Source organism: Rhea pennata, chromosome 3 (genome assembly GCF_028389875.1).
Source record: "Rhea pennata isolate bPtePen1 chromosome 3, bPtePen1.pri, whole genome shotgun sequence".
In the NCBI taxonomy this organism is placed as follows: domain Eukaryota; kingdom Metazoa; phylum Chordata; class Aves; order Rheiformes; family Rheidae; genus Rhea; species Rhea pennata.
The window spans coordinates 19,827,106-19,854,123 of record NC_084665.1 but is presented as its reverse complement, the minus strand read 5'-3'; the positions used below and the strand labels follow the sequence as shown (position 1 = coordinate 19,854,123).

General features: G+C 39.8%; 1 protein-coding gene and 4 non-coding genes across 5 annotated transcripts; all 5 read left to right on the top strand.

Annotated features, from left to right (window-relative positions):
- Window positions 1–201: 201 nt before the first annotated feature.
- Window positions 202–25,658, top strand: WDR43 (WD repeat domain 43). The gene is made up of 18 exons (XM_062573547.1): window positions 202–423; window positions 4,616–4,750; window positions 6,332–6,453; window positions 12,302–12,422; window positions 13,643–13,782; window positions 14,280–14,382; window positions 15,503–15,567; window positions 15,995–16,166; window positions 16,679–16,765; window positions 18,776–18,907; window positions 19,422–19,559; window positions 20,389–20,475; window positions 21,345–21,376; window positions 22,157–22,220; window positions 23,105–23,218; window positions 23,712–23,781; window positions 24,381–24,433; window positions 24,529–25,658. The coding sequence occupies exons 1-18, from the start codon at window positions 202–204 to the stop codon at window positions 24,646–24,648; spliced, it is 1,977 nt and encodes a 658-aa protein (XP_062429531.1). The 3' UTR covers window positions 24,649–25,658.
- On the top strand, window positions 6,899–6,976 carry LOC134139355 (small nucleolar RNA SNORD53/SNORD92). The gene has a single exon (XR_009958133.1). It is a non-coding gene; the product is annotated as a small nucleolar RNA SNORD53/SNORD92 (small nucleolar RNA).
- Window positions 12,563–12,646, top strand: LOC134139356 (small nucleolar RNA SNORD53/SNORD92). Its single transcript, XR_009958134.1, has one exon. It is a non-coding gene; the product is annotated as a small nucleolar RNA SNORD53/SNORD92 (small nucleolar RNA).
- On the top strand, window positions 13,891–13,974 carry LOC134139357 (small nucleolar RNA SNORD53/SNORD92). Its single transcript, XR_009958135.1, has one exon. It is a non-coding gene; the product is annotated as a small nucleolar RNA SNORD53/SNORD92 (small nucleolar RNA).
- Window positions 17,734–17,814, top strand: LOC134139353 (small nucleolar RNA SNORD53/SNORD92). Its single transcript, XR_009958132.1, has one exon. It is a non-coding gene; the product is annotated as a small nucleolar RNA SNORD53/SNORD92 (small nucleolar RNA).
- Window positions 25,659–27,018: the final 1,360 nt, after the last annotated feature.

The window sequence follows — 27,018 nt, the reverse complement described above, 5'->3', positions numbered from 1 at the left end:
GCATGGCTCCCCCACCCTCCCCCACAGCGCCACACTTCCGGCGCGGTGCCGTAACCGTCACTTCCGGCGCGCGGCGCGGCGCGGCGGGGTGACGGGGCGGGGCAGGGCCGCGCGTGCGCGGGGCGCGAGCACGTGGCCGCTGGTGCGCCGGCGCGGCGGGGCGCGGAGCGGCGCGGAGCCGAGGGCCGGGCCGGGAGCGCCATGGCGGCGGCGGCGGCGTGCGGCGGGGCGGCGGCGGCCCCGTGCGCCTTCTCCCCCGGCGACCGCCGCGCGCTGGCCGTGTGCGGCGCGGATGGGCGGCTGCGCGTGTGGGAGACGGCGGGCAGCCGCCTGCAGCACGAGTACGTGCCCTCCGCGCACCTCAGCGCCGCCTGCACCTGCCTGGCCTGGGCGCCGCCGGGCGGCCGGCAGCCCCCCTCCAAGGTACGGCGCGGCCGGGCCGCAGCGCCGGGCCGCGGCGCCGGGGCCGCCCGCGTGGCCGCGCTCCGCCCTCCGGGCGCCATGTGGCGGCGCGGCGCAGCGCGGCTCGGCGCCGGGAGGGCCCCGCGGCGGGCGCCGGGGCTTCCCAGAGCTGCGGCGCGGGGGCGGGCGGGCGCGGCGGGCCCCCGGGGGCGCGGGGAGCGCGGCGGCGGCGCGGGGCTCGCGTGCTTTGTGCGGCGGCTTCCGCGGCAGCGGGGCGCCGCGCGGAGCCGCTCGGTAGCGCGGGTTCGGGGCACGGCGCGGTCAGCCGGCTCGGGCGGTCGCCACCCGGGTTCGGTTCGGTTCGGTTAGCGCGGACCGAAGCGAGCCTGGAGATCCCCGCGGAGTAGCTCAGTGAGGTGCCGTTTGAGCCCATTCGCGTTGAAGCAGCCTTGCTGCCCTCAGCCGGAACCTGCCCTTTCCCGAGCCTGGCACATCCACAGGGTAGGGGGGCATCGGGCCTTCTCGTGTTCTTAAGCTGAATGTCCTTATATTGAAGGTCCGGATCTGCAAGCGAGTTTCGCACGGATCTCCTGCACGTTTGCGTGAGCCTGTCTGTGCACGATCTGCCCTTTGTCATCAGAAGTGCTGTGACTGAGGGTTCCTTAAATACGTTCTGGTATATACACAATCGAGTATATTGGAAGTACCATAACAAGTGTTTTGAAGTGTTTAATGCCCTGGTGACTAGCGTGAGGGAAGACTCATGGATGACCGGTGTGAGGAAGCTGCATTGAGTTCGGCTGCTCTATCTCTGAACTTTAAGAAGGGCACCTGAAGTGTGTAGTGGAGTGCGTTAGTTTTGTATTGACCTTTGACTTGTTTGTAATGTAACTTTGAAGGGAGTAAGGGGAAGGATATGTGCACTAATTAATTGGAAGGCTGTGTAGGTTCTTCTGCCTTCTTTCTTGTGTAAAAATGGAAACCTGCATATGAAAAGGGACTAATCTATACAGTCTGTAATACACCTTCAAAATCTAATCTAGTAAACTGTTGTGGTGCGCTAGGTAAACACAATATGTAAGATCAGAAGGTTTGAATGACTTCTGAAAATTACTAATGTCTTTCTAGAGAGCCACAGATACTGCAATTTAACTTCTTTGTAGGGTTGCCTGAAGAAGGGACTTCATCAGACAACATCTGGCTGTGTTCCAGTCTTCTTTATCATCTAAGTAGTGTGAACGCTTTCAACTGCCTGAAAGTTGGTACATACTTTCATAACTCGTTGGTTTATCCTCAGACTGAGCTGAAGAACTAAAGCTATGATGAGTCTAATAAATACGTATATACATTTTTTTTCCTAACACTGTTTAGTCTTTTTTCTATTTTTGCTGGAGAGTTGGCATCTCTGTAGCTGGTGCTGATATCTGGTGTTCAGCAGTAACACTACCAGTAGCTATCTAGAAACAGTGTTTGGCCAAGCTGCACCTAAACTAAGTATGTTTGGATTCCTGCCATGTTAATGAAGACCATGTTTTTAGAAGGGAATATTAGAAATGAAGTTTTGTACTCCAGGGTCTGGAATTGCTGGCAGTGTGGTGGCTTACTGGGACATTGCTGGCATGCATGCTTTAGTACTGTGAGTGCTTTCTACATGTCGTGTTCACTATCTCCCCTTCCATGAGTTGGTGCCTTGTGCAACAGTGCATGGTCAACTAGACTTTCAAAATAGCTTCCTCGAGTTTCTTTGTGATAACTGCTCTGTCATCTTCAACTCTTCAGGGCTGTCCCCACTACAGTATTTTAGATACTTCACTTCACATCTGAGCAGCAGGGATGTGGTTTCTTGTGGTGTGGGACAAGTACTCAAGAAAGACTGTGTATGTGATTCCTTTAATTTATTTTTAATCTTTATTACTAATTAAAATACTGTACTTTTCAGTGAAAGTTGAAGGAATTCTAAATACTTAGGTTCCAACAAATCTGAAAATTCAAAAGCAACTGATAGTTGGCATAGTTAAGCTCCCATGTCCTATCCATGAAAGCAGGATGTTTTTTTTATTGAAGGCCCTGATCTACAAGTGAGTTTCACGTGGATCTCTACTGCAAGTTTGCAAGAAGCCTGTCTGAGCACTGTCTAATGTGGGTTGAGAAAGGAGTTTGATTCATTTCTTAGTTCTTAGACTGTATTTTTTTAGACATTTCCAACACCAACTGATGTCTGAATTTCCCATTGGTAGTTCTTTGAAGCAAAATTTTGTGACAAAATACCTCATTAATAATGCTGATGAAGGCTGGTCAATAAAGAAATAGGATGTAAAAAAAAGTCTTTTGAAAAACTTTCACTGCCCCTAGCTTTCTCCTTGACTTTGGAAATCTGTGGACTTCCCTATGATTTTATTGCTATGTGATGATACCTTTTGTATTGTATCAAGAGAAGTCAGTTATAACAAATGAAAATGAGAGGAGAGTGAATGAAAATTAGTTATAAGCCTGATTGTAAAGGAAGAAGAGAAAATCTGTTCTTGTTTGTGTTTTAGCTTTGAAAAAGGGTGTGGGGAGGTGGGAGGAGTAACTAATAAAACTGAAGAGATTTGAAAAGTATCAGAAAAACTGTACTTGCATCTCCACTGGCTTATGTGGTCCTTGTCTTTGCAAGTCAAAAAACTATTTCAGGGTGGCTCAGCTGGCATTGCTGCCAAAAATTTAACTAGATTATTTAATACTTGAGTCTTTTATCATATATTATCTTAAAACCTGATTGATTTACTTGGTTATGCTTTGCAACTGCAATGCTTCCTCAGCGCCTATGTTTTCGCTGTGTTTCATAAACACTTTTCCTTTCCCAGGAAAGATGAAGTCTAAACAAATACTTGCAAAAAACAGTGTCCTCTCCTTTCTCCAGAGCTTGCTTTTGGTATAAAAATAGTTATAGGGCACCTTTTTTATTTATTGGTTTAAAATGAAACACATTTTCTTTTGGAAAACTTTGCCTATGTATGTGTGTTGAATACACAGGAGAAGCTCCCATTTCTTCAAAGAACCAAAGTACATATCCTGCACTGTTAAAATTTTAAATCTGAGCCAAGGTGAAAGCTTCCAGAACTTGATTGTAATTATATATATGGGCCTGGGTAAAAATTGTTGAGTAGTATGTCTATTATATGGCAGGTAGGTACACCACATGGAGCTAATGCTGAGCTGGTTGCTCATATTTTATGTCTGTATGATATGTTTTGATTTCTTCTGGTTGTTTGTTGGTGCAAATAGATCTATTCTGTTGAGGAAGCATTAATCATGTATGGTGTTTCTTTTTTTAATCTGGTAGGATTGTTGGTTGTGACATAAATATGTAAGGAGGCTTACTAAAGGCCAATTTAAAAACTAAACTGACAGCTTTGGGGATATCATCTTCTTCTAAAGTGTTTTTGTGATTAGTTATTTGAGATTAATTCAGTGAGAATAAATTTAGTGGTTTCTTAGCTATGGCTTGCTCAAGCACCAGTCTTATTCCTTCTTCCCTTCCCAGTGATATGCTATATTTGCACTCTTTTGATTAAGAAAGATTAAGTGAAACTCATTCATAAGGTGGTTAGTTGCACTCTCAAAGGAAGAGGGTAAAGACTTAAGGATCACCCAATTATGGGAGAACTTGTGATACCAGCTTCAGGACCTGGGTAAATCACTTGGCTACAGGTTCTAGGTGCTTTCCTCTGCAAAGTGGTTTAGTACTTTCTTTTTTAAGAGACATTATGAATATTTAGGATTTGCAAAACTGGTGTGAATAACTTCTAAGATAGTGTAAACTAATAATTTCTTGGTAAAACTAACAAACCCTTCAATTTTGGAGTTGAAATATTCTGATCTAGTTAGCTTTTCAGAGGCAGAAGTAAAGATTAACTCTGTGAAAAACTTGAGTGAGTTTTTCGCTTGTATACGTGGTCACTAGGCTAGTACAGTGTTCTCCTTTAGATATTCCCAAGTGACTCATAGAAGCTTCATTACTTTGTACAAGATGAGTCTCTTTAGGTTGTTCTGCACTTCAGTGTACAAGTGTCTTAGTCACTGCACCTTATCAGAGCTTGCACTTGGTGACAGCACCTGAAGCTTACAGAAGTTTTCCTCTGCTCTAATACAGAAATTTTCCTCTGCTGTAATATTAGTAGCTGGTGAGACTAATTTGTTTCTTTTTTTGTTTTCCTTTTTACTTTTTCAGGATGGTCCACAGAGGAAAAAACGGAAGTCTGAAGTTACAGAAGTGGACAAGCAATTAGATATCCTAGCTATTGGCACAGCAGTTGGTAGCATTTTGTTGTATAGCACAGTAAAAGGAGAACTACAGAGCAAACTAGTAAGTAATGTATTTTACATCACTTGCCAAACAGTAATGATTTCAGTCAATATGTACTGCTGACATACTGTCAGTATGTTTAAAACCAGTATAAAAGTAATGTAATCATTCAGGTGATTGGGAATCTTGGAATAGTGCTTCTGTTGTTGGCAGTACATACACACTGAGAAACACTGGTTTTGAAGTTAGTGCAGTATCTTAGAAGTATACATGAATTTCTTATTTTACTTTAGAAACAATGGTAATGATGGAATGCATAGGTGGGCAGCTAAGTCCTCCAAGGGAGTGTTGTACCGCAAGTGCATGTGCAGTGTTATGGGGAAAGAAGCCAGGACTGAAGCTTTCATGGACTCATGTGAAGATGTCACACTGATGGAATCTTCTGTGCAGATGCAAGCTTAACTCCTTTGTGGAAGCTTTTAGGCCCCTCTCAGTACATGATCTTTCTCGGATGAGATATTCTGCTTTTCAGGACTTGTCTTTCTCATTGATAACTTCCATCTTAGTCCTAAGTGATTTGTTTAGTCTTGAGTTGTGTAACAAGCAATAGAAATCTGTGAGAGTGATTCTATGAAGTGCTTATATGAAACATTTTGCATTCTCTTACCTTCTGTTAGATGCATATATGCTGATAAATGTACATTAAGAGAAGTAAATGACTTTTTAAAATCACAATGCATCCAAGTGACACTAGTTAACCAATATTAACTCCTATTTCATTGAAAAGTTGCTTTTGTAGCTGATAAGTATGAACAAAGTAAAAACGTTTCACATTAAAATTTATGATTTTGTTCAGTTTGTGAAAATATTGGCTGTTCTTCTGTAACAGCAGGGTAGTGGATTGTATTTAGTTTGTTCTATTTTATGGATAGTTGGAATCAAAATATTATTCCCACTGGAATAAGAGCAGTCAGTCTTAGCCTTCTTTATTAAACAGAATGCCTTGCTATGATTTATTTTCATCTTGCTCAAAGCTGATTTTTGGGAAGACGACTTTTTGGGAGGAGTCCAAGCTGACTGGTGCAGCTTCAGATAGAGAAATTTTATACACTGCAGGATATATTTTGATAAACGATAAAAGAGTATGTTTGAGCTGCAGACATTTTGATTGTTTCTTAAGAGATGTGGGTGATGCCCTTTTGCCCTTTTGATTGGGTGGTGGCTTACTCCTCCCAAGACTGGTGCAAAGGGAAGGTTACCCATCTCTGAGCTCACTTAAGCAAAGAGGTGCTTAGATGACTGTCAGCAATACACAAGTGTTAGCCTTTTCTCTGAACAATTTCATGCTGTTAGACAGCTTTGATTGAATATTTGTTTATCAATACTGGGCAGGACAATTTTTTGATAACTTTAAAGAGTAGAACAAGAAGCAATTTAAATAAATATTTCACCCCTTAATCTCTACACAGAAGTGTATTTAACTGTTTAAAACCAAAAGAAAAGTTATGTGCTGTCCCTCTTCAAGTTTCCAATGATTTGAATTTGGTTTCCGCAAGCTTGTTTAATGTAGTGGTGTCTGGAAGACTCAGTAGTCGAAGCTTCTGCATGTATTCGTTAATGACCTCTTTTCGCCTTTTGTAGGATGGTGGCCATGACAATAAAGTAAATTGTGTGAGGTGGCATCAGGACAACTGTTCCTTATATAGCTGTTCAGAGGACAAACACATTGTGGAATGGAACACACAGACCTGCAAAGTGAAGTGGTGAGTGATGCTTATTTTCAGTGAAATTCGTTGGTGCTTTTCTTTCTTTATTACCTCCTTCACAGGTTTTGATGAGGTCCTGTTGGAAATGCTGCGCTCTGCTATGCAGGCTTCATGCTAGCAGCTGCTGGTAACTTTGTCCCCAGCATACAAGACTGACTGTTGGCTGTTAAATTTCCAAGGGCTTGGAAGTGGTTTTATTAAGGAATAAAAGAGTATAATTTCGCAGTGTGATTTCTTTCTTTGGATATTGGAAAAACTGGATGAAATGAGTAACTGCTAAGAGAAACTCAGGTCCGTTAATGCTAACTTTTAATGGGACACTTCTGTGACACTGAAAAATATAACTTCTAGAAAATACGCTTGGAAGAGTTGGGGAACAGGTGCTAGAATATCTCATTCAACTTGAAACTGTTACATGCACCTAGCTTTGTTTTGAAATGCCTTGCTGTGATGATACCCACTTGGTTTCGCTTGCTACTGATGTGCAATGCGGACAGTTTCCACTTGGCTGTCTGAGCAGGCTGGTACTTGTAAAGTACCATTGGACAAAACAGAACTTAGTGCAGAATAACAAGATGTTTGGGGTGGGTATTTATTTTCTTCTGTAGTAAGGTAAACTCTTTTAAAACTCAAAAGAAGAAACTAAGATTTGTCTTAGTGATCCTGGTTATCTCTACCTTAGTAAAATGCTTAGTATGTGATAGCACCTTGACTCTTTTCTTACGCTTGTTACTTTTTCCTAAAATTTTCCACTGTTCAGTTATTGTTGCTGGAGCTCTGGCAGTAGTGTTAAAGATGTGAGGTGGGCACTGCAGACAGTCTACTATCAATAGCCTCTTCCATTTTCACTAGGAAGGAGATGCATCCATAGGTTGTATGAAGACCTTGACAGGGGCTGTAAGATCTTCCCTTCGTTTTCTCTTAGGGTTGAACAAACCTAGCTACTGCACCCTTTCTTCTTATGTCACGTTCTGTAGCCCCTAAACCTTCTTAGTAGGCTTCGACTGGGTTTGCTCTATGTCAGTGACTTTATTGTACAGCCCAGAACTGGACACAGTGCTCATGTGTCTCAAAAGTACTGCAGAAGAGAGGAATCCTTTCTCTTGACCTGCTAGCTACCCTCTAGCTATTGCAGCCCAATATGCAGTTGATTTCATTGCTGCAAGGGCTCACTGCAAACTTATGTTCAACTTGTCTGTGCAGACCTCCAGCTCCTCTTCAGCAAAGCTGATTTCTAGCTGTTTGACCTCAGCCTGTAATGGACTTCTTATCTCATTTTCAGGACTTAAATTTTTTCTGTGTTGAACTTCATGAGATTTCTGATAGCCCATGGCTGCAGCCTACTGAAATGCTCATGAATAGCAGCTTTGCCATCCAGTTTATCAGTGGCACTTTCCAGTTTGGTACTGTCTATGAACTTGTTACAGGTATTAATGTTAAGACCTGGGTGATTACTGAAGATGTTAAACAGTATTGGAATATCCTTAAGGAATAACACTAGTAACTGGCCACCAGCTGGACTTCGTACCAGTGACCCAGAGCTATTTGAGCTGGATGATTCAGCCAGTTTTCAGTACACCTTGGAGTCTTATCCACTCAGTCAGTATACCTGTAATCTGGCTATGATGGTATTGTGGGAGACTCTGTTGAAAGCCTTGTTAAAATCGAGCTAAATGACACACACTACTCTCCCCTTATCCACCAAGCCAGCTGTCTCATTAAGAAGGCAATCAAGTTGATCCAGCATGATTTCTTCTTGGTAAATCTATGCTGGCGCTTCCAAGTCACCTTTTTGACCTTTATGAGCCTGGAAATGTCTTCCCTGTTGTTTCCTGGATCCTTATTCTTGCAGATGTGACATTTGCCTTTTTTTTTTTTTTAAAGTCATCAGCAATCTCTCCTGATCTTTGCAGCCAAAGATGATAGAGTGGATTTGTAATAGCATTGCCTCAGTGCTTCTGGGCGCATCCCATTGAGTCTCATGCTGTGTATGTCAGGTTTGCTTTGGTGGTCCCTAACTTGGTCTTCCTTTACTGTGGGTAATGCTTTACTCCCTCAGACTCTGTTGCTAAGCTCAGGATAACAGGAGGCCTGATATAGCGGACCGTCCTGTTCAATGCTTTGTGCTTTTCTTCAATCTGAAAGGGTTCCTTGTATTATTCTGTAACAGACCCACACCTTATGCAGTTACAATGTTACTGCTGCTGATGTGCCAGTAGATGCCCTTTTTGTTGGCCCTTGTGTTTGCTGCTTGTTGGAACACCTGTTGAGCTTTGTTTTTTCCTAATCCTGTCCCTGCATGCCTGGGCTATCTTCTTATATTTCTCTGCATAACTCATTCTCACTTTCACTTTCTCTATACTTCTTTTTTTGTATTTGAGCTCAGTCAGGAGTTACCCATTTGGCCAAACCAGCTTCTGCAGTATCTAGTGACTTTCTGCACATCTGAATGGACGGTTCTGGGATAACCTCCTCAAAGCACAAGAAGATCAGCAAACTTTACTGTGTCCCTTTATTCTTCAGAGCAATCTCCGGTGGGATCCTGCCAGCCAGTTCCCTGGACAAGTTGTAGTCTCCTCTCCTGAAGTCCAGGGTTGTAATTCTGCTATTTATCTTCATGATTTTTCTCTGGATCTTAAATTCCATTTAAGATGCTTGTTCTAGCTAAGCTAAGTTGTCCTCAATCATCGTATTCCTAACCCATTCTCCCTCCTTTTTAAGTAATTGGTCCTGTAAAGCACCTCTCTTAGTCTGGTTGTCAGTCATTTGCATCAAGAAGTTGTCCTCAGCGTTTACCAGAAGTCTCCAGGATTGCTTGTGCTCTCCTGTGTTGCCCTTCCACCAGATGTTGGGGTGATTGAATCCAGGACCTGGGACTGGGAGGATTTATCTATTTCTTTTTGGTTAGGTAATATGTAGCAGATGCCTACCACATTGCCCTTGCTGGTCTCTTCTGATCCTTACCAGTAAGTTCTCAACCAGCTTTTTGCCTGTTCCAAAGCAAAGCTCCGTGCATTTGAGCTACCCTTTTGTGCAGAGTGGAACTGCTTGCCTTCCTGGCCCATCCTTCCTAAAGAGGCTTTCTGAAAGTCAGTGTTCTGAGTCCATCTTTCAAGCTATTTTGCTGTTCTTCTTTGATCCCACTGAGATCAAAGCACTGAAGTTGCACACAGGCATCTAATTCCTCCTGTTTGTTTCCTATGCTGTGTGTTTGTGTACAGGCACTTGAGGTGGGCCCCTGTCATGCTGATTTCTCAGGGTAAATCTGAGAATCTTTCCTATCATGCTTTTTCCTGGATGCTTCCCTCTGTCCCACAGTTTTGTGCCTTCACAGCAAACCTAGCTCAGTCCCTTCTTTACTAGATTAGTAGCCTATTGGCAAACTTGCTTTTACTCCAGTTTGCCACATAGGTGCTATCTTTCCCTTTTTTCCCATCTTTTTTTTGCATCTACTCCTACTGAAGTCTTCCCTTTTCCATTGAATTGAGAACATCACCTCTAGAAACTCTGCTGAAAGGTTGAATGTAATGATAACTACTTTGTGAGAGTACTCAGGTTCTGTTGTAGCGTAGTAACTGTTAGGAAAATGCTGATAAATACTCTTACATTTGACATGAAGATTGAACATATAAAAAGAAATTATAGACATTGTAGGACAACAAAACATCGTTACTAGAGTATGTAAATAAAAGGCACACCAGCAATCTAATATAATGCTTTTACCTGAAAACTTTTCTCTGTTGATGTTACAAGTCGTATATGAGGTTACTGAAATTGAAAAGAGTAGAAGAATAATTCTTTCCAATGTCAGCCATATTAACAGGAGCAGGAGAAATAAGGCACTCAGCATAGCTGTTTGAGCCTAATGTGCCTCAGATTATCTGCATTCTTTAATACTTATGAGTACCTGGAAGATCAATCCTTATGTATTCTACAGGGAACTCAGGATGGTTGCTTTTGGGGTAGAGAAGTGGTACTAGATTTTGATTTGTAAACTGCTAAGCATCTTCCAGCAGAGGGAGGGACTGCTAGATGAAGAATTGAAACCACGTGACTATAGGCTTAACTTCTTAAATTACTGTAGAAATAGTCCATATAACCACTCTAGGAGATCTGTGGTGCACAGATTGGAATCACTGTTAGAGGTACATGTTTTGGGGGAAGTTGTTGTTAATATACAGGAGGAGGCAAATTAAGGTATTGGAGAGAGGAAGGCTGCAAAAGGAAAGCAGGCTCTTAGGCATCTTCTATTACTCATAAGTATTTCTAAACCACACTGCCATTTTTGCTCTTGAATGTTCTTACATCCTCATGGGGCTTGTACCTATGAACATTCGATGCCTTTAACTTTGAAATTTTTTTGATCTGAATGCCTTTTTAGGCATATCAGTTGTTACATTTAACTGATCTTAAAAAAAAAAAAGATTAAAAAAATCCATGGATATGAGTATGGACTCTGTATTTCTACTAGTTGCTGTTTCAATAACTTCTTGAGAGGATATACTTTATGATGATGTTTTTATTGAAATGAAATTCAGAAACAGAAGAACAGCCAATTTTCACAGCTATCTTTGTAAGAAATTGAAATGTATGTTGGCATGTGCATTGGTTCTTTCAACTGTGGTGCCCCCTTACCTGTCTAATCTCTATGCATTATGGATGATTATTTTTGTTTTATTTCGTTGGTAATTTTTTTTCACATCTCAAATACGCTGTGAGCACTTAGATGCACTCTGTGCATCTCATGATGCAGCTGCTTGCTACATGATGCCCTATTGAAAATTTGTTTTTCTGTAAAATTATATCAAGAATATCCTAAGCAAAACTTAAAGATTTTGCTGTGATTTACATTCTTTAGATTAAGAATAATCTAATTTAGACTTATTTTTTTTAGTAAATTTAAAACTAACTTCTTGTATTCACCTCATTAAACAGAGCTAGGTTTGAAGTTCTCTTAATATTTTCCTCTTTGGAAGAGAATACAAAATTTTGTGGGAATCTGTGTAAGATATAATGTTGTTTGTGAAGTTTGTAGACAGCAAAAACTTTTTGCTTTTGTGAATCAGTGGTGGTACAATACATGGCGATACAATAAGTAACACGTTCTGTTCTGGAAGAAAGAAGAGAGATGTTGCCCAAGCATGTGAAAAATGTATGGAAATGTTGTAGAGCAGCAGCAGCAAACCAGATTGTGATGAGTTGCGGGATATGTCTTATAAAGGGTTTGTGTTAATGCTTTCCCTGTGAAAAACATATAGTACACACTCTTTCTAAGCAGATACAAGCATTTCATGACAGCGTTTTTGTTTGTTTTTTTTTGTAGTGCTTTGAACCATGGACGTCATAGACTATTAATGAGGCCAAGTTTATTATTGTCAGTATCAATGACAGATTTGGAAGCAAAACCAGGGATTTAGTAAGCCCTAAATTGTGGATTTTAGTATTCAGAGCTGTCTCTTCTGATAAATTGATATATGCTTTTTAGATTATAGTGCGAAGAGATGTCTTTAAGTGATATAGCTCATATTGCTCTATTTTGGGTAGCAGAGAACTTTGAGGGGTCATGCTAGAATCTTTTACAGTCACAGAATAGGCAAATGTTAGGGAAATATGAACAGTTGTTCAGTATTGAACATCTCTATATTTGATGAATAGCCATTCATGTGTAAAGAGCAGGGAGAAGAGCAGAAACAGAAAAGCTTTGATCTCATCTTCAGCTTCTTATATTTTTTTAAAATCATCCTTTTAACATGGATGATGTACGTTTTGAAATGATGCTAATGAATATTTTCTTTTGTTTCTCCATCTTTCTCCCTTTGTGCAAAATCCTTCATCCAAATTCTAGTAAGTGGAAAGCAGACAACAGCAGTGTCAGCTCATTATGCATCAGTCCAGATGGGAAGATGCTACTGTCAGCTGGTAGAACCATAAAGCTGTGGGACCTGGAGACCAAAGAAGTCTACAGAGTAAGTAACTTTGTTAAATAAATGTAAAAAGAATGCCTTTTTCTTTGTGGCATTATGTACAGAGTGCTTGCTTATAGGACATCTGATGCTTTTTTTGGATGTGAATAGACAATTGACAGCTTTGGGATTGCTGGAAGTAGTTGCTGTGATGATACCCTCAACTGTGGTTTCAACTTGCTGACAGTTGAATGAGGACGTTAAATTCCTTGGCTGTGTCTGAGCATGCTACCAGCACCCTTTCTCAAACCTCTAGTATAAAGTTAGGTGCCTTTTTTTTTTATTTTTTATTATTTTTTTTAACCTCCCCACTGGGTCCTTTTCTGATGCTGTGCTAGCAGAGGCACACAGTGCACTACAGTATTACTTTGCTGCTGACAGAGGTTTGTCTCTCTAAGCAGATAAGTCTCTCTTTAAATCCACTGGGTTTCTTTGCTAAACTTCACGTAACTGGTGGCATTCTTAGTTTTGCTGTTTAAACATTTGGAAAGCATAGGAGCAAAATCCTGATTCCCTGTGTAGGGCTTGCACATGAGCAAGTTACTATGTTTTGACTGTCTCGTAAGTGCAGCTGTGCTCTGTTGCCTGCTGGTAGATAGGAAATAACTGGTCTTTAGGGATCTCTCCTGGTACTTGCTATGGGTAAGCAAGTCTTTGCGGAGCCAACCTGTTTTCTTGCTGGCACATGGCAACTAGTGTGTATGTCTGCATCCTGTGATGGCTGAAAACACGATTTGCAAAAGCAGAATTGAAGAACTGATTTTTTTAGGGGGTGGGGCTAGATAGGTTTGAACAGCTGTAGTAAGTCAGCAGACCTGTTTGCTCATCTTAACAGCTGAAAATGAAACTATGAATCTAGTTTCATTGTAAAAGATGAAGCAAGTGGAAAAGTGTTTTTGTCAGTAACAGCAATACAAGCAGATGCAGTTTCTTTTGTATGGGCCTAGTCCCATTAAGTTTGCCTTTTATTCCCTATTTGACTTTTAAAATTCTGATAATTACCTGGATGTTTAGAAAACGTTTTCTTGAAACATAAAAATGCAAAGAATCTGGGCTCTATGAACACTTAAAAAAACCCAAAACAAACAAAACCCTGAAATGTCCTTGTTGACTTAATAATACTTGGATCTTTCCTAATGTTCGTTGTTAACTGATATTTTAATCTTTGCTATATGACTACTTGTGGTAGTATTTGAGAAAAAGTTTCTTTTTTTTCCTAATAGCATTTCACAGGCCATGCTACATCAGTTTCATCATTAATGTTTACCACAATGAAACCTATGAATGAAAATCAGCCCTTTGATGGAATTACAGGACTGTATTTCTTGTCTGGAGCTGTACATGACCGGTTATTGAGTGTATGGTACGTAAGCTTTTCTTCTTCCTGACTTTGTTTATAGTCAGTGTTGAGGATAGACTCAACAAGTATGTTCTCAATTCTGTGATGAAGCAGAAGGGGCGCTCTGGAGAAATGCGATGATGATCTCTTAAATGGTGGTTTCAACTTACTGATTGTTGAATGAAGACATGAATTTCCTTGGCTGTGTCTGAGCATACTTCCAGTAGTCACTGCCTACATCACTAATATATGCTGTGTAATAGACTTGCTTATTCTTTGAACTTACTGAAGGGTTTAGGTGAAATTTTATTCTTGCTTAATTTCACATGGAGTTACCTTGCACTTGGAATTAGAGCATTTAAGTTCTTAAAGCTGAGAGCTGTAGTTACAGCACAGGTATTTTTGGATGAGGTAAATACCATCACAGTCACTGTTTATAGTCTTTAACAGTGTGCTTCTTCCCACATGCAGAGGGTGCCATTTGTGCTATGGTAAATAACATGTGCTGTTTGTGTCTCCAGGCAAATCAGGTCAGATAGGAAAGAAAAGAATGCCGTGATGTCTTTCACAGTAACAGATGAACCAACTTTTATTGACTTGACTGTATCAGAAGTCAAAGAAGAGGTAGGCCAAGTAGTTTGTAACTGAATATGTTCAACGATTTTAAATTGTCATTATCAATTTCCTTTTAGGGTGTGAAGAAAGCAGTTTAGTTTGAGTTTGATTTCTGTTATGCAGAAATGAGATCTGAATGCTAGCTAGTTCATGGGTTTGAGGATATTTGTTACATGTGCATTTATAAATAATAGTTTGAAACACTGATTTTGCAAAGCTACTAAGTACAAATTTATTTTTTTTTTCCTGTAGTCTTGCTTGTGATGATGAAAATGTCAGTTGTTTCCTATTTAGGACAAGTTAATAATCAGAATTATTTGTTAGAGCTTGGCATCAAAAGCCACAGGAAAATTCTTACTGAAATAGAGCTGTGATACTATTTTTTCTGATTTAATGTGGCTTTGGCAGTATAACTACACTTTGAATTAATTAGTTTCTATTGAGTTGTAATGGTAGCATGCATTCTCAAAGTCTCTGTTTCATCAAGTAATACTTCGATTTTCGGTTAAAGTAGAAGTGTTTTAAAGTAGTCATCTTATTAAAAATGTCCACATATGAAAGCTGTTCATGAACTGTTTCAGCCTTTAACACTTACCTGGTGCCTTTAGATTCCTTTATAAAAACAGCATTTCATGCTATGCTTTTCAGTGTTTCCAGTTGTGCCTCTTACTGCGTATATTGGAGGTAGTCTTCTATAAAGTACACTATTTAATTGATCAGAGTACTTTGTCTCAGTTTCCTTCTTCTAAGCATGCTTACAGCTGCAGCCCCTTTGTGTGCACCTGTACCTCTGGACATGTTGGGAGCTGTGTTTTTGGAACATTGCTGCTTATGGTCACATGTCTCTGATAGTGTCCAAACTGTTCAGATTTTGAAGTGGTCATTAGTCATACAGTAAAAATACAGTTACATGAATTATTTTTTTTATCTCCTAATAGTTAATAGTCCTAAAAGTTCCTGAGGTGTTAATATCTTTGACCTTCCTTACAGACTTAGTTATATCTGTAGTGTGTTTAGTTACTGGAAAAAAAGTCAAATCATAACTGTGCAAGCAAGTCTCCATCTCATGTACTTTAAAGGAGGTTTGTCATTCAGTCTAACTAAAATCTTTCATTGTGACTTCTTTCAGCCTGTGAAGTTAGCAGTTGTGTGCAGAGATGGGCAGTTGCATTTATTTGAACATATTTTAAATGGGTAAGTTGTTACTCATTCTGAGGATGTATTTCGGAAAGGTCTGAGATTATTGCAAGGCAGTGCTACAACATTTAAGCTCTTGCAACTGTACAAAAACTAAGTTCCATTCCAGCTGGTCCTGTCTTAAGTTATTTGACACATTTTTGGGGAAATGCGAGTTCTTTGGGTGTGTGATGCAGGGGAGGAATAACTAGCATGCAGAAGGAGAGCTTATGTGCTGGGGACTATGCTGTGCTTTCCTATTAACTATTGCTTTAGCCAAGGTTTTTGTCTGCATGTGCCTTGTCTTAAACCATTTGTAAAAGACAAACTGTGGCTGAGTTTGCTGAGGACTTGTAATGAAAGGTGCTCAGTTATACCTGATATTGAAGTCTTTGAGGTAAACCTGTTGGATTTTTCCATTTCTTTATCTTTTTCCCCCCTACAGTTATTGCAAAAAGCCCTTAACATCAAACTGCACTATCCAGATAGCAACACCTGGAAACGATGAGGACTCCACGCCAAAACCAGTACCTATTCTAGCAGCTGCATTTTGCACAGACAAACAGTCTCTGCTGCTTGTGTACGGTAACACCTTACAGCCCATCATAGAGAGAGTGGTATGTAAAACTTACTGGAGAGGTTTTGGAGTTTTTGTAATATGTAATACTGCTCTGAGTGGGAGGGATTTTCTAGTTTTTTTTTTTTTCTAAATTTTTCTGGAATTGCATTGTGAGACAAAGCTTATTCCTTCCCCTTCTTCTGGAGCAAGGAGCATTTGCCCTTGAGCTCTTTTGAAGGGGGATTTGTATTCTTTCATTTTTTTTTCCAGTTAAAATATATATATCTTGACAGTATTGCTGACTGCATCCTACCATTTCAGATGTTACTGAGTAGGCTATTGCAAAGGCTTCTTGAAACTGATTTTAATACTGGTTCAGTATGTGAGCCTCCTTGCAGAACATAGAGATCTGGTAAAAAAAAAGACAGATGTGCAAAGCAGCTGTTCTAGAGTGGAAGAAAAAAATCATTCTCTGCTATATCTCTGGAGTTTTTTCTCATTTTTCAGTAGCTTAATGAGTCACAGGAGTGAACTTCAGATATTAACTGTTCTTATTTCTGTCTATCCTAGTCTTTGAACAGCACTGAATCCCACGTATGTTTGATAAGGGATGTCCAGAAAGTTTTGGCACTTAAAACAGATGTGGCTGTAACAAAGGTGAGCTTTCTGTGAAATACAGTCCCGTAGCTGCTCTTGTTTTAGTTTGGAAATGATAGAATTTATTCGTTTCTTTTAAAATGAGGTTGGATTTCTGGATGGATCAGTTCAGTGCTGCAGTGTAGTAACAAATGTCTGTAGCGCTCAGGCAGGTATGCATGAAGTGTGCTTCATGGATGTTGTGTCTCCTAGCATGCTCTGATGCATGGTTACCCTCTCATAGCTCATAGCAAGTCCTCTTCTGAGCAGATGTGCTAAGATAGAGAGGATTCCCTCTGTCCGTTGGCTTCTTCTCTGCTCAAGATGAGTCCCTCCCCTAAAGTTTGTTATGCACAGCCTGTTTGACCCAAATGATTCAGGGTGAAGTTTGGGTGCCTTTGTTTTGTAATCTAAATAAAATGATTTAGAGCCTTCCAGGATATGTCGTTTTGGCTCTTTGTTGAGTTGGCCTTCACATGTTCCTACTCACAGGGATGTAGCACTGGGGAATTGGAGTTTGAAGTTTAAATGGCCACAGTGTCCACTGAGGCCACCTGACACTATTTTCCCTCATGCAGGGTCCCTTGGGGGTTAAGAGGTAGGTTAGCAAGTTCTTTATCAATAAATGTATGTTTTCAAGGGCATTGCCTTTGTGCATGCTTGTTCCCCTGTCCGTTTTGTGTTTCACTGGTGATGGAATTGCTAGTAAAGAACTGAAGTGTTCTGCGAATGGGTCTGCAGGGCTGGAAAGGGAAAGACCCTGCTCAGAGGGTGTATATTCCACTGCTGAGTGCTCTCTCCTCTTGGAGGCCTGCCTTGTGGGGTTGGAACACATACAACGTGAAACACGCAGACGGTGCTCTGATTCCTGACTAAGCGATGGGTTATGACACCCCATCAGTTAGGTGGGGTTTTGTGGTAATTCCTCACTGCGGGAGCCAGTGGGTAGCAGGGTTGAAGTGCAGTGAAAGTTTTAGGAATGCCTTGGCATGCAGTGATGACTTCCAACTTGGTTTCGCTTTTTTTTCTGAATTCCAGTGAAGACACATTTCTCTTGGCTGTCTGAGCGTGCCTTGTGAAGAGAAAGATGGTATTAGTGTGTTGAACTAAGTAGGTAGTGTTTTAATGTCATTGATTTTCTGCAGTAAAGTTCTTGGACTATGGAATCAAGTTTTTATTTATGAAATCTAACTTTCACCCAAAGCATTGGCATGTTGGTATGCTCGCTGTAATAGTTAATATTTGTATCACTTTACTGGGCAACCAACAGGACTCGAAGTACAATAAATTGGGTAAGTATGTCAATAAATGGCCTCCACAGAAGAGCTGTGGTTAAGAAGTGTTCCGGAAGTAGCATAATCACTTATGTATATCCTGTGTGGTTCAGGAGTGTACTGAGTTGTTAAACATACTACCTTTAAAACTTAATCTTCCTTGTGTTATTGAAGACAGCTCCCATGTTTGGGATTATACCATGTTTAGTATAATCTAAGGTTTCTATGTTTGGTATCATGATCATAGTCTGATTCAGACTACTGAGTTCAGCCTCTGAGCTCCTCCCAAAAGAAAATGAGTATGATTGAAGTGGACACTAACCATCTCTTACTGCTACATTTTGCAGCTGTTTATAAGCAGTTGTTACCATTCAGTGGAAGATGAATTAACCTGTATGTCGTTCATGGGCTTGATAGTGTGTGTGGTATCTATTACTAGTAAAGATCCACATATCTGCTGTTGGAAACAAACAGTGTTCAATGAGGGTTAGGGAACAAGCTTGAAAATAAAAATGATTCCAAAGTGATTCCATAGACTCTATGCTTTAGTTCATTTATGAAAATGAGTTGACTATTGCTTGAAGTTATTCATGGTTCTTAAAAATACAGAATTTTCTTAGTATATACTGCAAGCAAATATGTTATGGCAGGCTGGTTTTACCATGTGTACGAACCTCAGAATAAAATTGCTGCCTTAAACTTGAAGAAAGATAAGATAGTAGCAATTCATGCATATATGGTCATCTCTCTCTGTTAGATCAAGACGCCTGTTGTGAACTCAGACACCAAAGTTCTGGTACCTGGAATCCCGGGACATAGTGCATCCATCAAAGCTCCACCCTCAGGAAAGGAGAAAAATAAAAGCAAAAGGAAACCAGGAGAGGCAGAGGTAAAGTGCTTTTAAATATATATATATATATATATATATATATATATATTATTTATAACACAGCAGTAATGGAGAAACCAGAATCTGTGTCATAGTTGCAGTTCCTTTAGCTAAACTCTAACCTTCTTTGTCTGATGTGGAAGCAAAATTAATATTATCGTCTCTTTGTGTGAATGAGATTTCTCTGCAGTCAAAATCCTTTCCCTCCTCAAACCTTGTACACATTGTCTGTAGTTTTGCTGTGCTACTGCAGATCTTAGGCACAACTAAGTGACTATCTCCTGCTGTTAAGATACACTGCTGCTTCTCAGTCAAGACTTTGTCTTTTCTACTTCCTTTGACTATGCTTTCTCAGCACGTTTGAAAGGGTATGCGAAGACTGTGTTATTTTCTAGCAGAGTAGGAGAAAATGATGTAGAACGCTAGATACTTCACTTTCAGCTTATGTCTCTGAGAAACCGCTGAAAAACTGTAACAACAATGAAACAGCATTGCTCTTGTTTACTGTTGGCAGGAAAGCATTGAAGACCGTCTGGGGGCATTGGATATTGATGTGAGCAAAGTGAAAACTCCAGGTGGCCTTCCACAAACTGATAGCTTCGCGGTACTTTTGGTGCAGGGCTTGGAAAGCAACGATTCGGACATCTTAAATGTAGGTGTTACAAGGTCACTCTATGGTGCTTAATCTGTTTGCTGAGACTTGTAGGGAGCCTTCCTGAAAATTGCAGAGGCTGAACAATCAACAGCCTGTTGTTTATCCCTGCTGCTTTTTGCTGGTCTGCTGCTTCGGACATTGATTTTATAAATGGTGGTAGTGGTATAACAGTTTTTTGCTGTTAGCTACCTTGCTTTCAAAGTCAGCCCATGAACTTTGAAGTTGATCTGCTTCTGGTGAATATGTTGTGTCACAGTTTAGCTGTTTTACAAGTGATGTTATTAATACAGTGGTATTTTCTTCAGTTTGGACAAGTGCTTAATATGTGCTTAGACCTGACTAGAGAGTTATTGAGTAGATATTGTTTGAAAAACATATTGATGGCAAAAGTTACACTTGATTAGCTCACTGCTGCACTTGAATTAGTGGGAAACAATAAACTAAATCTTTCAGGAATTTGATTCTGAGTAGAAATTACTTGTTAAAAGTACTGGTCAAAGGTATTTCTTTACAGAAATGAAGCATAGAAAATAGCAAGAGAAATTATCCTTAATTTGTCTTTACTGCTTTGTTTTTAATGCAGGGTGGTTATACTAGGGGTAGTGGTAGGTTGTTTTGAATGGTTTAGCCAATCACGTGACTCATTTTGTCAACTGGAGCTGACTTGAAATATGTCCTCTTCATAGCAAATTTTATTCTATTTACCTTCATCTCAGCATACAAAGGTAGTGAATTAGAAGGAGATTTAAATCCAAGTATTTTTAATTGTGCTTAAATACATATTAAAGCTGAATGATTCTCTGATTATATTTTTCTATTTTAACAGAAAGTGCTAACGACAAGAAAGGAAGCTTTAATAAAGAACACCGTAGCCAGAATGCCTATACATGCTGTCATTCCACTGCTGCATGAGGTAGGAGAGATTGTATTTCTTGTACTGTCAGACAAATAATACTTGGCTTCTATTCTACCTGGGGAAATTCCGGGATATATCTTTTGACTTTTGGCAATAAAATTGACTGATGGTTGTACAGTAGAGAAATAATTTTTAATTTATCTCTGATACTCTCATCTTACTGGCTAAAGCTTGACCTAACTGCACTAGCGAGTTAGGAAGAACATTAGGTGTTATAATACTATCTTAATAATTGTGAAAAAGGAGAGAAAGTTTCTTTAGTTCATGGCAAATGATTACATTTCACTTGTGACAGTAATCTTAGCTGAAATTTGCATGCTGCCCATTTTTGAGTGTTAGACTGGCATTAAGCATGTGTTGTAATACACTCTTAGACTTATGTTAATGGAGTGCAGCATTTCTTCTCTAGGACATATATCAGTTTGAGTGCAGTAGAATCTTGATGGATGGAGAGATCCTTACGTAACTGTTCTTGCTTGAGCTTGAGATTTTTTTCTATAAAATATCCTTTGCCTGATAACTTCACTTATAAACCTGTTAACTTGGTAGTGGCTGCTCTGCAAGGCAGATACACAGAGTGACAAACAAAAAAAAAAATCAACAAAGTAATTTAGTTCTAGTTATTCCTGCCACCTTGAAGTTCCTCTGGATATATTACATATTATGAGTTCCAGCTTTACTGTAATAATGAAACTCAGTTTCTGGAGGTTATCAGCCTGCATGTCTGACACTTGTTAATTCTAGCAAACTTCAAATATGTAGAGATTTTTCTGCTCTGGTACTGGAGCTGTCGCATGAATATAATGTTGGGTTGTAAAATCATTGTGCATTTGTTGCTTGTTACTGACTGTTTTTTATCCCTTTAGCTTACGAAGAGATTGCAAGGCAACCCATATAGGTAAGAGATGTGTTCCCCACAACTTAATTTATTTGAAAACTTTTTAATGTGGTAGTTGTTGTCCCTCCCTCCACCTGTTGGTTGATTACTGTAATTAAACTATAGTATCATGAAATAAAAAAAAAATCTCGTCTGATTGCAACTGGTAAAAACCTGTATCAGACACTGTTTTGTCAAACTGAATGAGGTGAAATTAAAAAGGGAAAAGGATGTCTGAAATGAGCATATATCCCTGAGAAGGTACCTGAAGTCCCAGAATGTTGACAGTTCAGACCTGGCGAGTGTGTAAAATAAAATCATTATCAGATGTATAGTTCATTCAGATTACTTATCAACCAGATATCTTTAGACATTTCCTGATACTTTGTTTAGAAACAAACAAAAATCCTCAGTCTTGTTATATTGCTGTCTAGGTTGCTTTGATGAGACTAGGAAAGGTAATCTTCCCTGTTCTTAATTTGTAAGGGAGATTTCCCTCATTGTAGGTGGAAAAGGATCATGCTTTGATCTTTATCTGAACCTTCTGTGAAAAGACTTTGGAAGCACAGACCCCTGAGCGTGCCTTATTTTATTCCATTACTTAAATGTATTATCTTTTCCTAAAAAATAACTTATATAGGTATCTCGTCTATATAGCCAAACTGTTACATTTCCATCTGTGTTTATCTTTTTGTGTAATGAAGGTGAAGCACTCTTAATAGAACTACTTTGGCATCTAGAAATGAAATAGATGTTTATCAACCAATATGTCTTTGATTTGATTTGATTTTTCTTTTCCAGTGCCTCACAAATGGTTCGATGGCTGAAGTCTGTTTTTACTCTACATGCATCCTACCTTTCCACAGTAAGTACTGTGCTGAAGGTTAACACATGTAAATAAAACTAGATTTAACCATCTAAATATAGATATTTTTTCTTCAGTAATCTGTCTCCTGCTATCCACATATGGCAGTGTCCAAATGAAAGTGGAGAAGGCTGCATGTCTACCACTTTGCCATATTGCTGCACATTTGCTAGAAATTGTCTTACTCATTCATGACATAATTACAGCCATCCCGAAGTCAAACCGAAATAAATTTTGTAAAACCTGTGAGAATTAGGTAACTGTAAAAAAATAATCTAACCTATATTGTTAAATATTCTGGAACTGAATTCGTTTTGCTGTTGTTACGCTAATCTTGAGCCTGTCTTGGATGTGACTAGATTTATAGCATGAATGTATGCCAAAGCTGGCATGGGAAGGGTAATGTATTAGCTTTTAGCTTCAAATCTTTCATTCCTTAACAAGTGATAGATACCCTCATGCTTGCTCAGTTGGAAAGTAGCATTTGGGTGCTGTTAGTTCCTTCTGTTCCTGGGATCTCCAATCTATTAATGGATTACTGTGCATCAAAACTTGTACATGTTACTGTTCCTGCATTCACAAGTGGTGTATATTCAGTTCCCATTTATACAGCTTTATGTCTACACCCATTTACGTTAGTGACAGAGGAAAAGCAGTAAAAGTAGAAGCGCCATGTTTTGAAAGCAAATGATCCTTCTAAACATATCTAAATCTTAATTGATTAGGCTGCAGGTGATGTTTGTGATAAAACCTCTGCTCTTGCTTCTGGCGAGAATAATATGAGCAAGCATTGTTTGGCCAAAACTTAAAACTGTAATTTAAAAGTATGACATTTGTGTATTGACTAACAGCTTCATTTTTCTTCATCCCTCTCTTCTCCCAAGTTGCCAGACCTTATTCCCCAACTGGGAATGCTATACCAATTGATGGAGAGCAGAGTGAAAACTTTACAAAAGCTTTCTCGTTTGCATGGAAGGCTCTTCCTTCTTGTCACCCAGGTAAGCTCCAGCTAAATGACATGGAATGTGCGGAAGAAATAGTCTGTGCAGACTTAATCTTCTGTTGTGATGGCGTCTAATGGGACCTGTCATTAGCAACTAAGTATGGCTGCTGTATAGTCACACTGCTAATGCTGAAAGCAGTACAACTGATTAACTGCGTAATTATCACTGATGGTATTTTTCAGTGTGGGTTTTTCTGAACATCCCTGCTCACTTAATGTTAAATATTCTTTTCCTGCCCAATGTGTCTGCTAACACTTAACTTTTTTTAAAGAGGAGTATGCCTAAGAGATGTGGAGCTGCTTTAGAGCAGATGCTCCTAAAGATTTATTCTATGTCCTTCTTACATGTTTGGCTGTTAAACTCCAATCTATAAAATGAATGTACGTAAAATTTGATGTAGATTTCATTTATATTGTTTTGAGTTTTGTTGACTTTTAAGGCTGGAATACATGTTTGCATCTAAGGCTAATGTGCAAATTCCATTCAGGTTGCAGCATCGGAAACAGTTCAGGATGTAACGGAGGTTAATCAGACTGCAAAGCTGGTATATGAGGATGGTGAGTGTTGTATGGCAGTTGTACTTCCACTCCTGAATTCACATGACAGCTGATACTTGATGACTATTTATATTATATTCTGTTCTAGTGCTTATCTAGTAGTGGATAATCTATTGTAGAGAGATTTTTTGGGGAAATTCACGGCAGGAATGTGAGTGGTAAATGATGGGGACATCTTACAGTTGGTTCGTCCCTTTCCCCAAATTAAGCTATCAGTTAATTGAAAGTTCAGTATGCAGCTTAATTTAACTGGCAAGAATCTAGTTTTTACATTCAAATTTCTAGTACTAACTACTCTTTTGCTAAGGTAGATTCAGTCATGGAGCTTTTACATGTTTGAGTCATCAAGACTTCGAGGTAATGGTGTCAGTATGTGTGCAGGTACACTTCCAACTTGGGCATTTTGTCTACTGTAACATCACACAGAAGTGATTAGTACCTGATCCGTTTTGATCAACATAGTCTTCGGTAGAATTAGTTTTGGAGTTTAAATAGCACAGCTGGAGGAGCATGTCTAGCAGCATGTGAGAATGGGTTTTGTTTGAACAAAGACACTTTAATTCTGTTTTCCAGACTAAAGGATTGCTTTCTCTTTGTAGAATCCTCAGAAGAAGGGTCTGATGATGAGATGATTGCTGATAAAGATTCAGATGTAAGTGGAGTCAGACCAGATCTTCTCCCCTTCTCTTGTAACGATAGTTGTTCTGGTGTCAAAGGTTAAAAAAATTCCTGTTCATTTTTCCCTAGGAAAACTGGGATGAAGATGATGAAAAAGAGGTGCAGTCAGATGAACAAGACATGGCTGTTGAAAAGGAAATCAATGGTGAATCTGATTTGGAACCAGAAAATGAAAGCGAAGAAGAATAACAGCATAAAAAAATAAACTTAACAATTTAAAGAAGTGGGCCATCAGAACTCTCTAATTCTGGATCATCTTGTTGAAAGATGCATAGTTGCATATAGGGAGTGCAGACTTGTTCACAGCCTATGTGCAAAGGCACATGTGGGGCACTGTGCATTTCTGAATCCAGAATGTTTAACCATGCCAGCCTTCTCTTGCCCTATTTCCCTGCGCTTACTATAGAAACATTTCTTCCACCTCATGGTCAGATTATGCCTGTCATGTGGACATGCATTTGTATCTCAAGTGAAATAAATCTGCCACCGCTGTTTGTGTGGTAAACTTGGTTCAGCTTTACATTGAATTTGTTTCAAATATTCAAGGATCAAAGACAACTGGTCTATACTTCTTTTCATGCTTCAGTTAGCAATAGCAAGTGGGCATCCTGCTGCATTTTTTCAAAAAAAATATTTTTGTAATATTTAAATTCTACTGAATTTCTTTTTCTTCCCCTCATCCTTCATCAATTCAGCCACGCCTTGGCAATATATAAATGCCAACTTGGCTTAAAAGTGGCTTTTTCTTTTTTAACAAATTTGAACTCAAAACTTTTATATGTATAAATCAATGACTTTTCTTGTGCTTCAGAAGGACATTAGAACTATCACTGGTTCCTAATTTTGTTTTAATTGAGGTTGTATATAAGTTTAATGCTAACCCCGAGGATAGACTGTTGAATTGGGTAGGGAAAGGGGAGAAAAAAACAGGGAAATGAGAAGATGAATGCTTGTGAATATATAGCGCACAGCTGTACGTTTATTACGGATTTTTAATCTCTCAGTGGCAGAACAAGGATAGCTATTTGCTCAGCTAATGGAAGCTGAAGTGGTATAAACACATTTTTAAGAGCAAAATATGGTAAAGGTTTGAGCCATTCACCAGTATAATGTACAATATATTTGTCTATAAATGGAGCTGTTGCAACTAGATGCCGCCCTCTTTGTAAAGTGAATAAATATACATCTCCTTTACCAAATACCTGTCCTGTGGTGTTTGTTGAGAGAGACCATAGGTGGCTGTTAAAGACGAAATGCACTTTTTGTATGAATCAGGTTGCTAGTGGAGAAGGAATCCAGTCTAAAAGGTTACTGTGTTGTGAAAAGCATCTGTTATTCTTGGTTTCACAGCTCCTTATGTTCCCAGTCATATCTGCTGGATTGTTCACTGCTGTGGGGTTGCGGTGGTACCTGGAGGACACGGTGGATTGTACTGTTGACAAAGCTGGAAGAGATGTATTCTGCCTTCAGAGAGATTAAGCCTCAAACTGCAGCCTGCCTACCTTCTGATCTTAGGGGTGTTTTAATTCACAGGGAATTGGTGTCTTTAGTTTGTAAAGCTGGGCTGCTATGTCATTAGTGAGATAGTGTGAAAATAAATACAAACACTTGTGTGTTGTTTGTTCACATGCAAGTTACCAAATTAACCTAAACTGATGCGTAAGATTTTAACCAGTACTGATATTCCTATATACAGGCTGGCTTGAAATCAGACCAAAAAAAAAAAAAAGGATGGATACGAATGGAGGTCTGTTGCATCTCAGGTGAGTGCCTTATCTGCTGAGCTCTTGGGACCCTGGGTAGCAGCAGCAGCAGCCGTGTTCTGTTGTGCAGGGTCCTGCATGTAGCTGTGTCCCAGCCTTTCTAGAAGGCAAAGTGGGAGTCCCAGGCTGGTGAATAGGAGAATGAGCTGAATACCTTGTTGGCACTCTTTGGGTATGGGAAATAGTGGCACTGGAAACTTGGATGCGCTGTTAAGTTAGGTGTTACTTGTGTCCATTATTTCAGCACAGCACAAATCCGTTTGAGTAGGGGAGGGGAGCTGTGGGAGAATCTGGCAGGAGGAGGTGGGGGATTTTGAAGATTTTTCATTTGTAAATTTGATATAGAGATTCTGTGAATCTAGTTGAAGATCACACAGCAAGCTGGTAGTGGGATGGTATGAGTTCAGGCCTCCCAGTCCAGAGTTAAATCCAACCAGGTCGCACTGTTCTCTGAGCCCTTTGCTTGCATCATCTTTAAGCAGCTATCCTATGTGGACTATTTGGGAATGGCAACTGCAAGCAACTGGGTTGTTTAAAAAATTGCCCTCAGCTAAGAGTCAGTTTTGTGCACTTTCTAGTCCCTCACAATTTACCTGTCTACCAAGACTAAACCAAAGTGTAGTCTGGAGAAAGCAGACTGGAACAGGGTAGCAGCATCTTACTACCAGGTCATGCCTTGTATTCCTAATCATGCTGTTTTCACCACAGTGAAGAGAGTGGAGAGGATAGTCTGTAACTGCTCCTTCTGAATGGTGGAGTTTGGTTGTATAAAGAATCCAAGATGTCCAGAACAAGC

Bases quoted from the DNA above. Each gene is read 5' to 3' on its own strand.
- WDR43 (XM_062573547.1), top strand. From the start codon at position 202: ATGGCGGCGGCGGCGGCGTGCGGCGGGGCGGCGGCGGCCCCGTGCGCC. The intron at 12,423-13,642 runs GTAAGTAACTTT...TTTTCCTAATAG, and splicing joins AGACCAAAGAAGTCTACAGA to CATTTCACAGGCCATGCTAC. The intron at 21,377-22,156 runs GTAAGAGATGTG...TTTCTTTTCCAG, and splicing joins TTGCAAGGCAACCCATATAG to TGCCTCACAAATGGTTCGAT.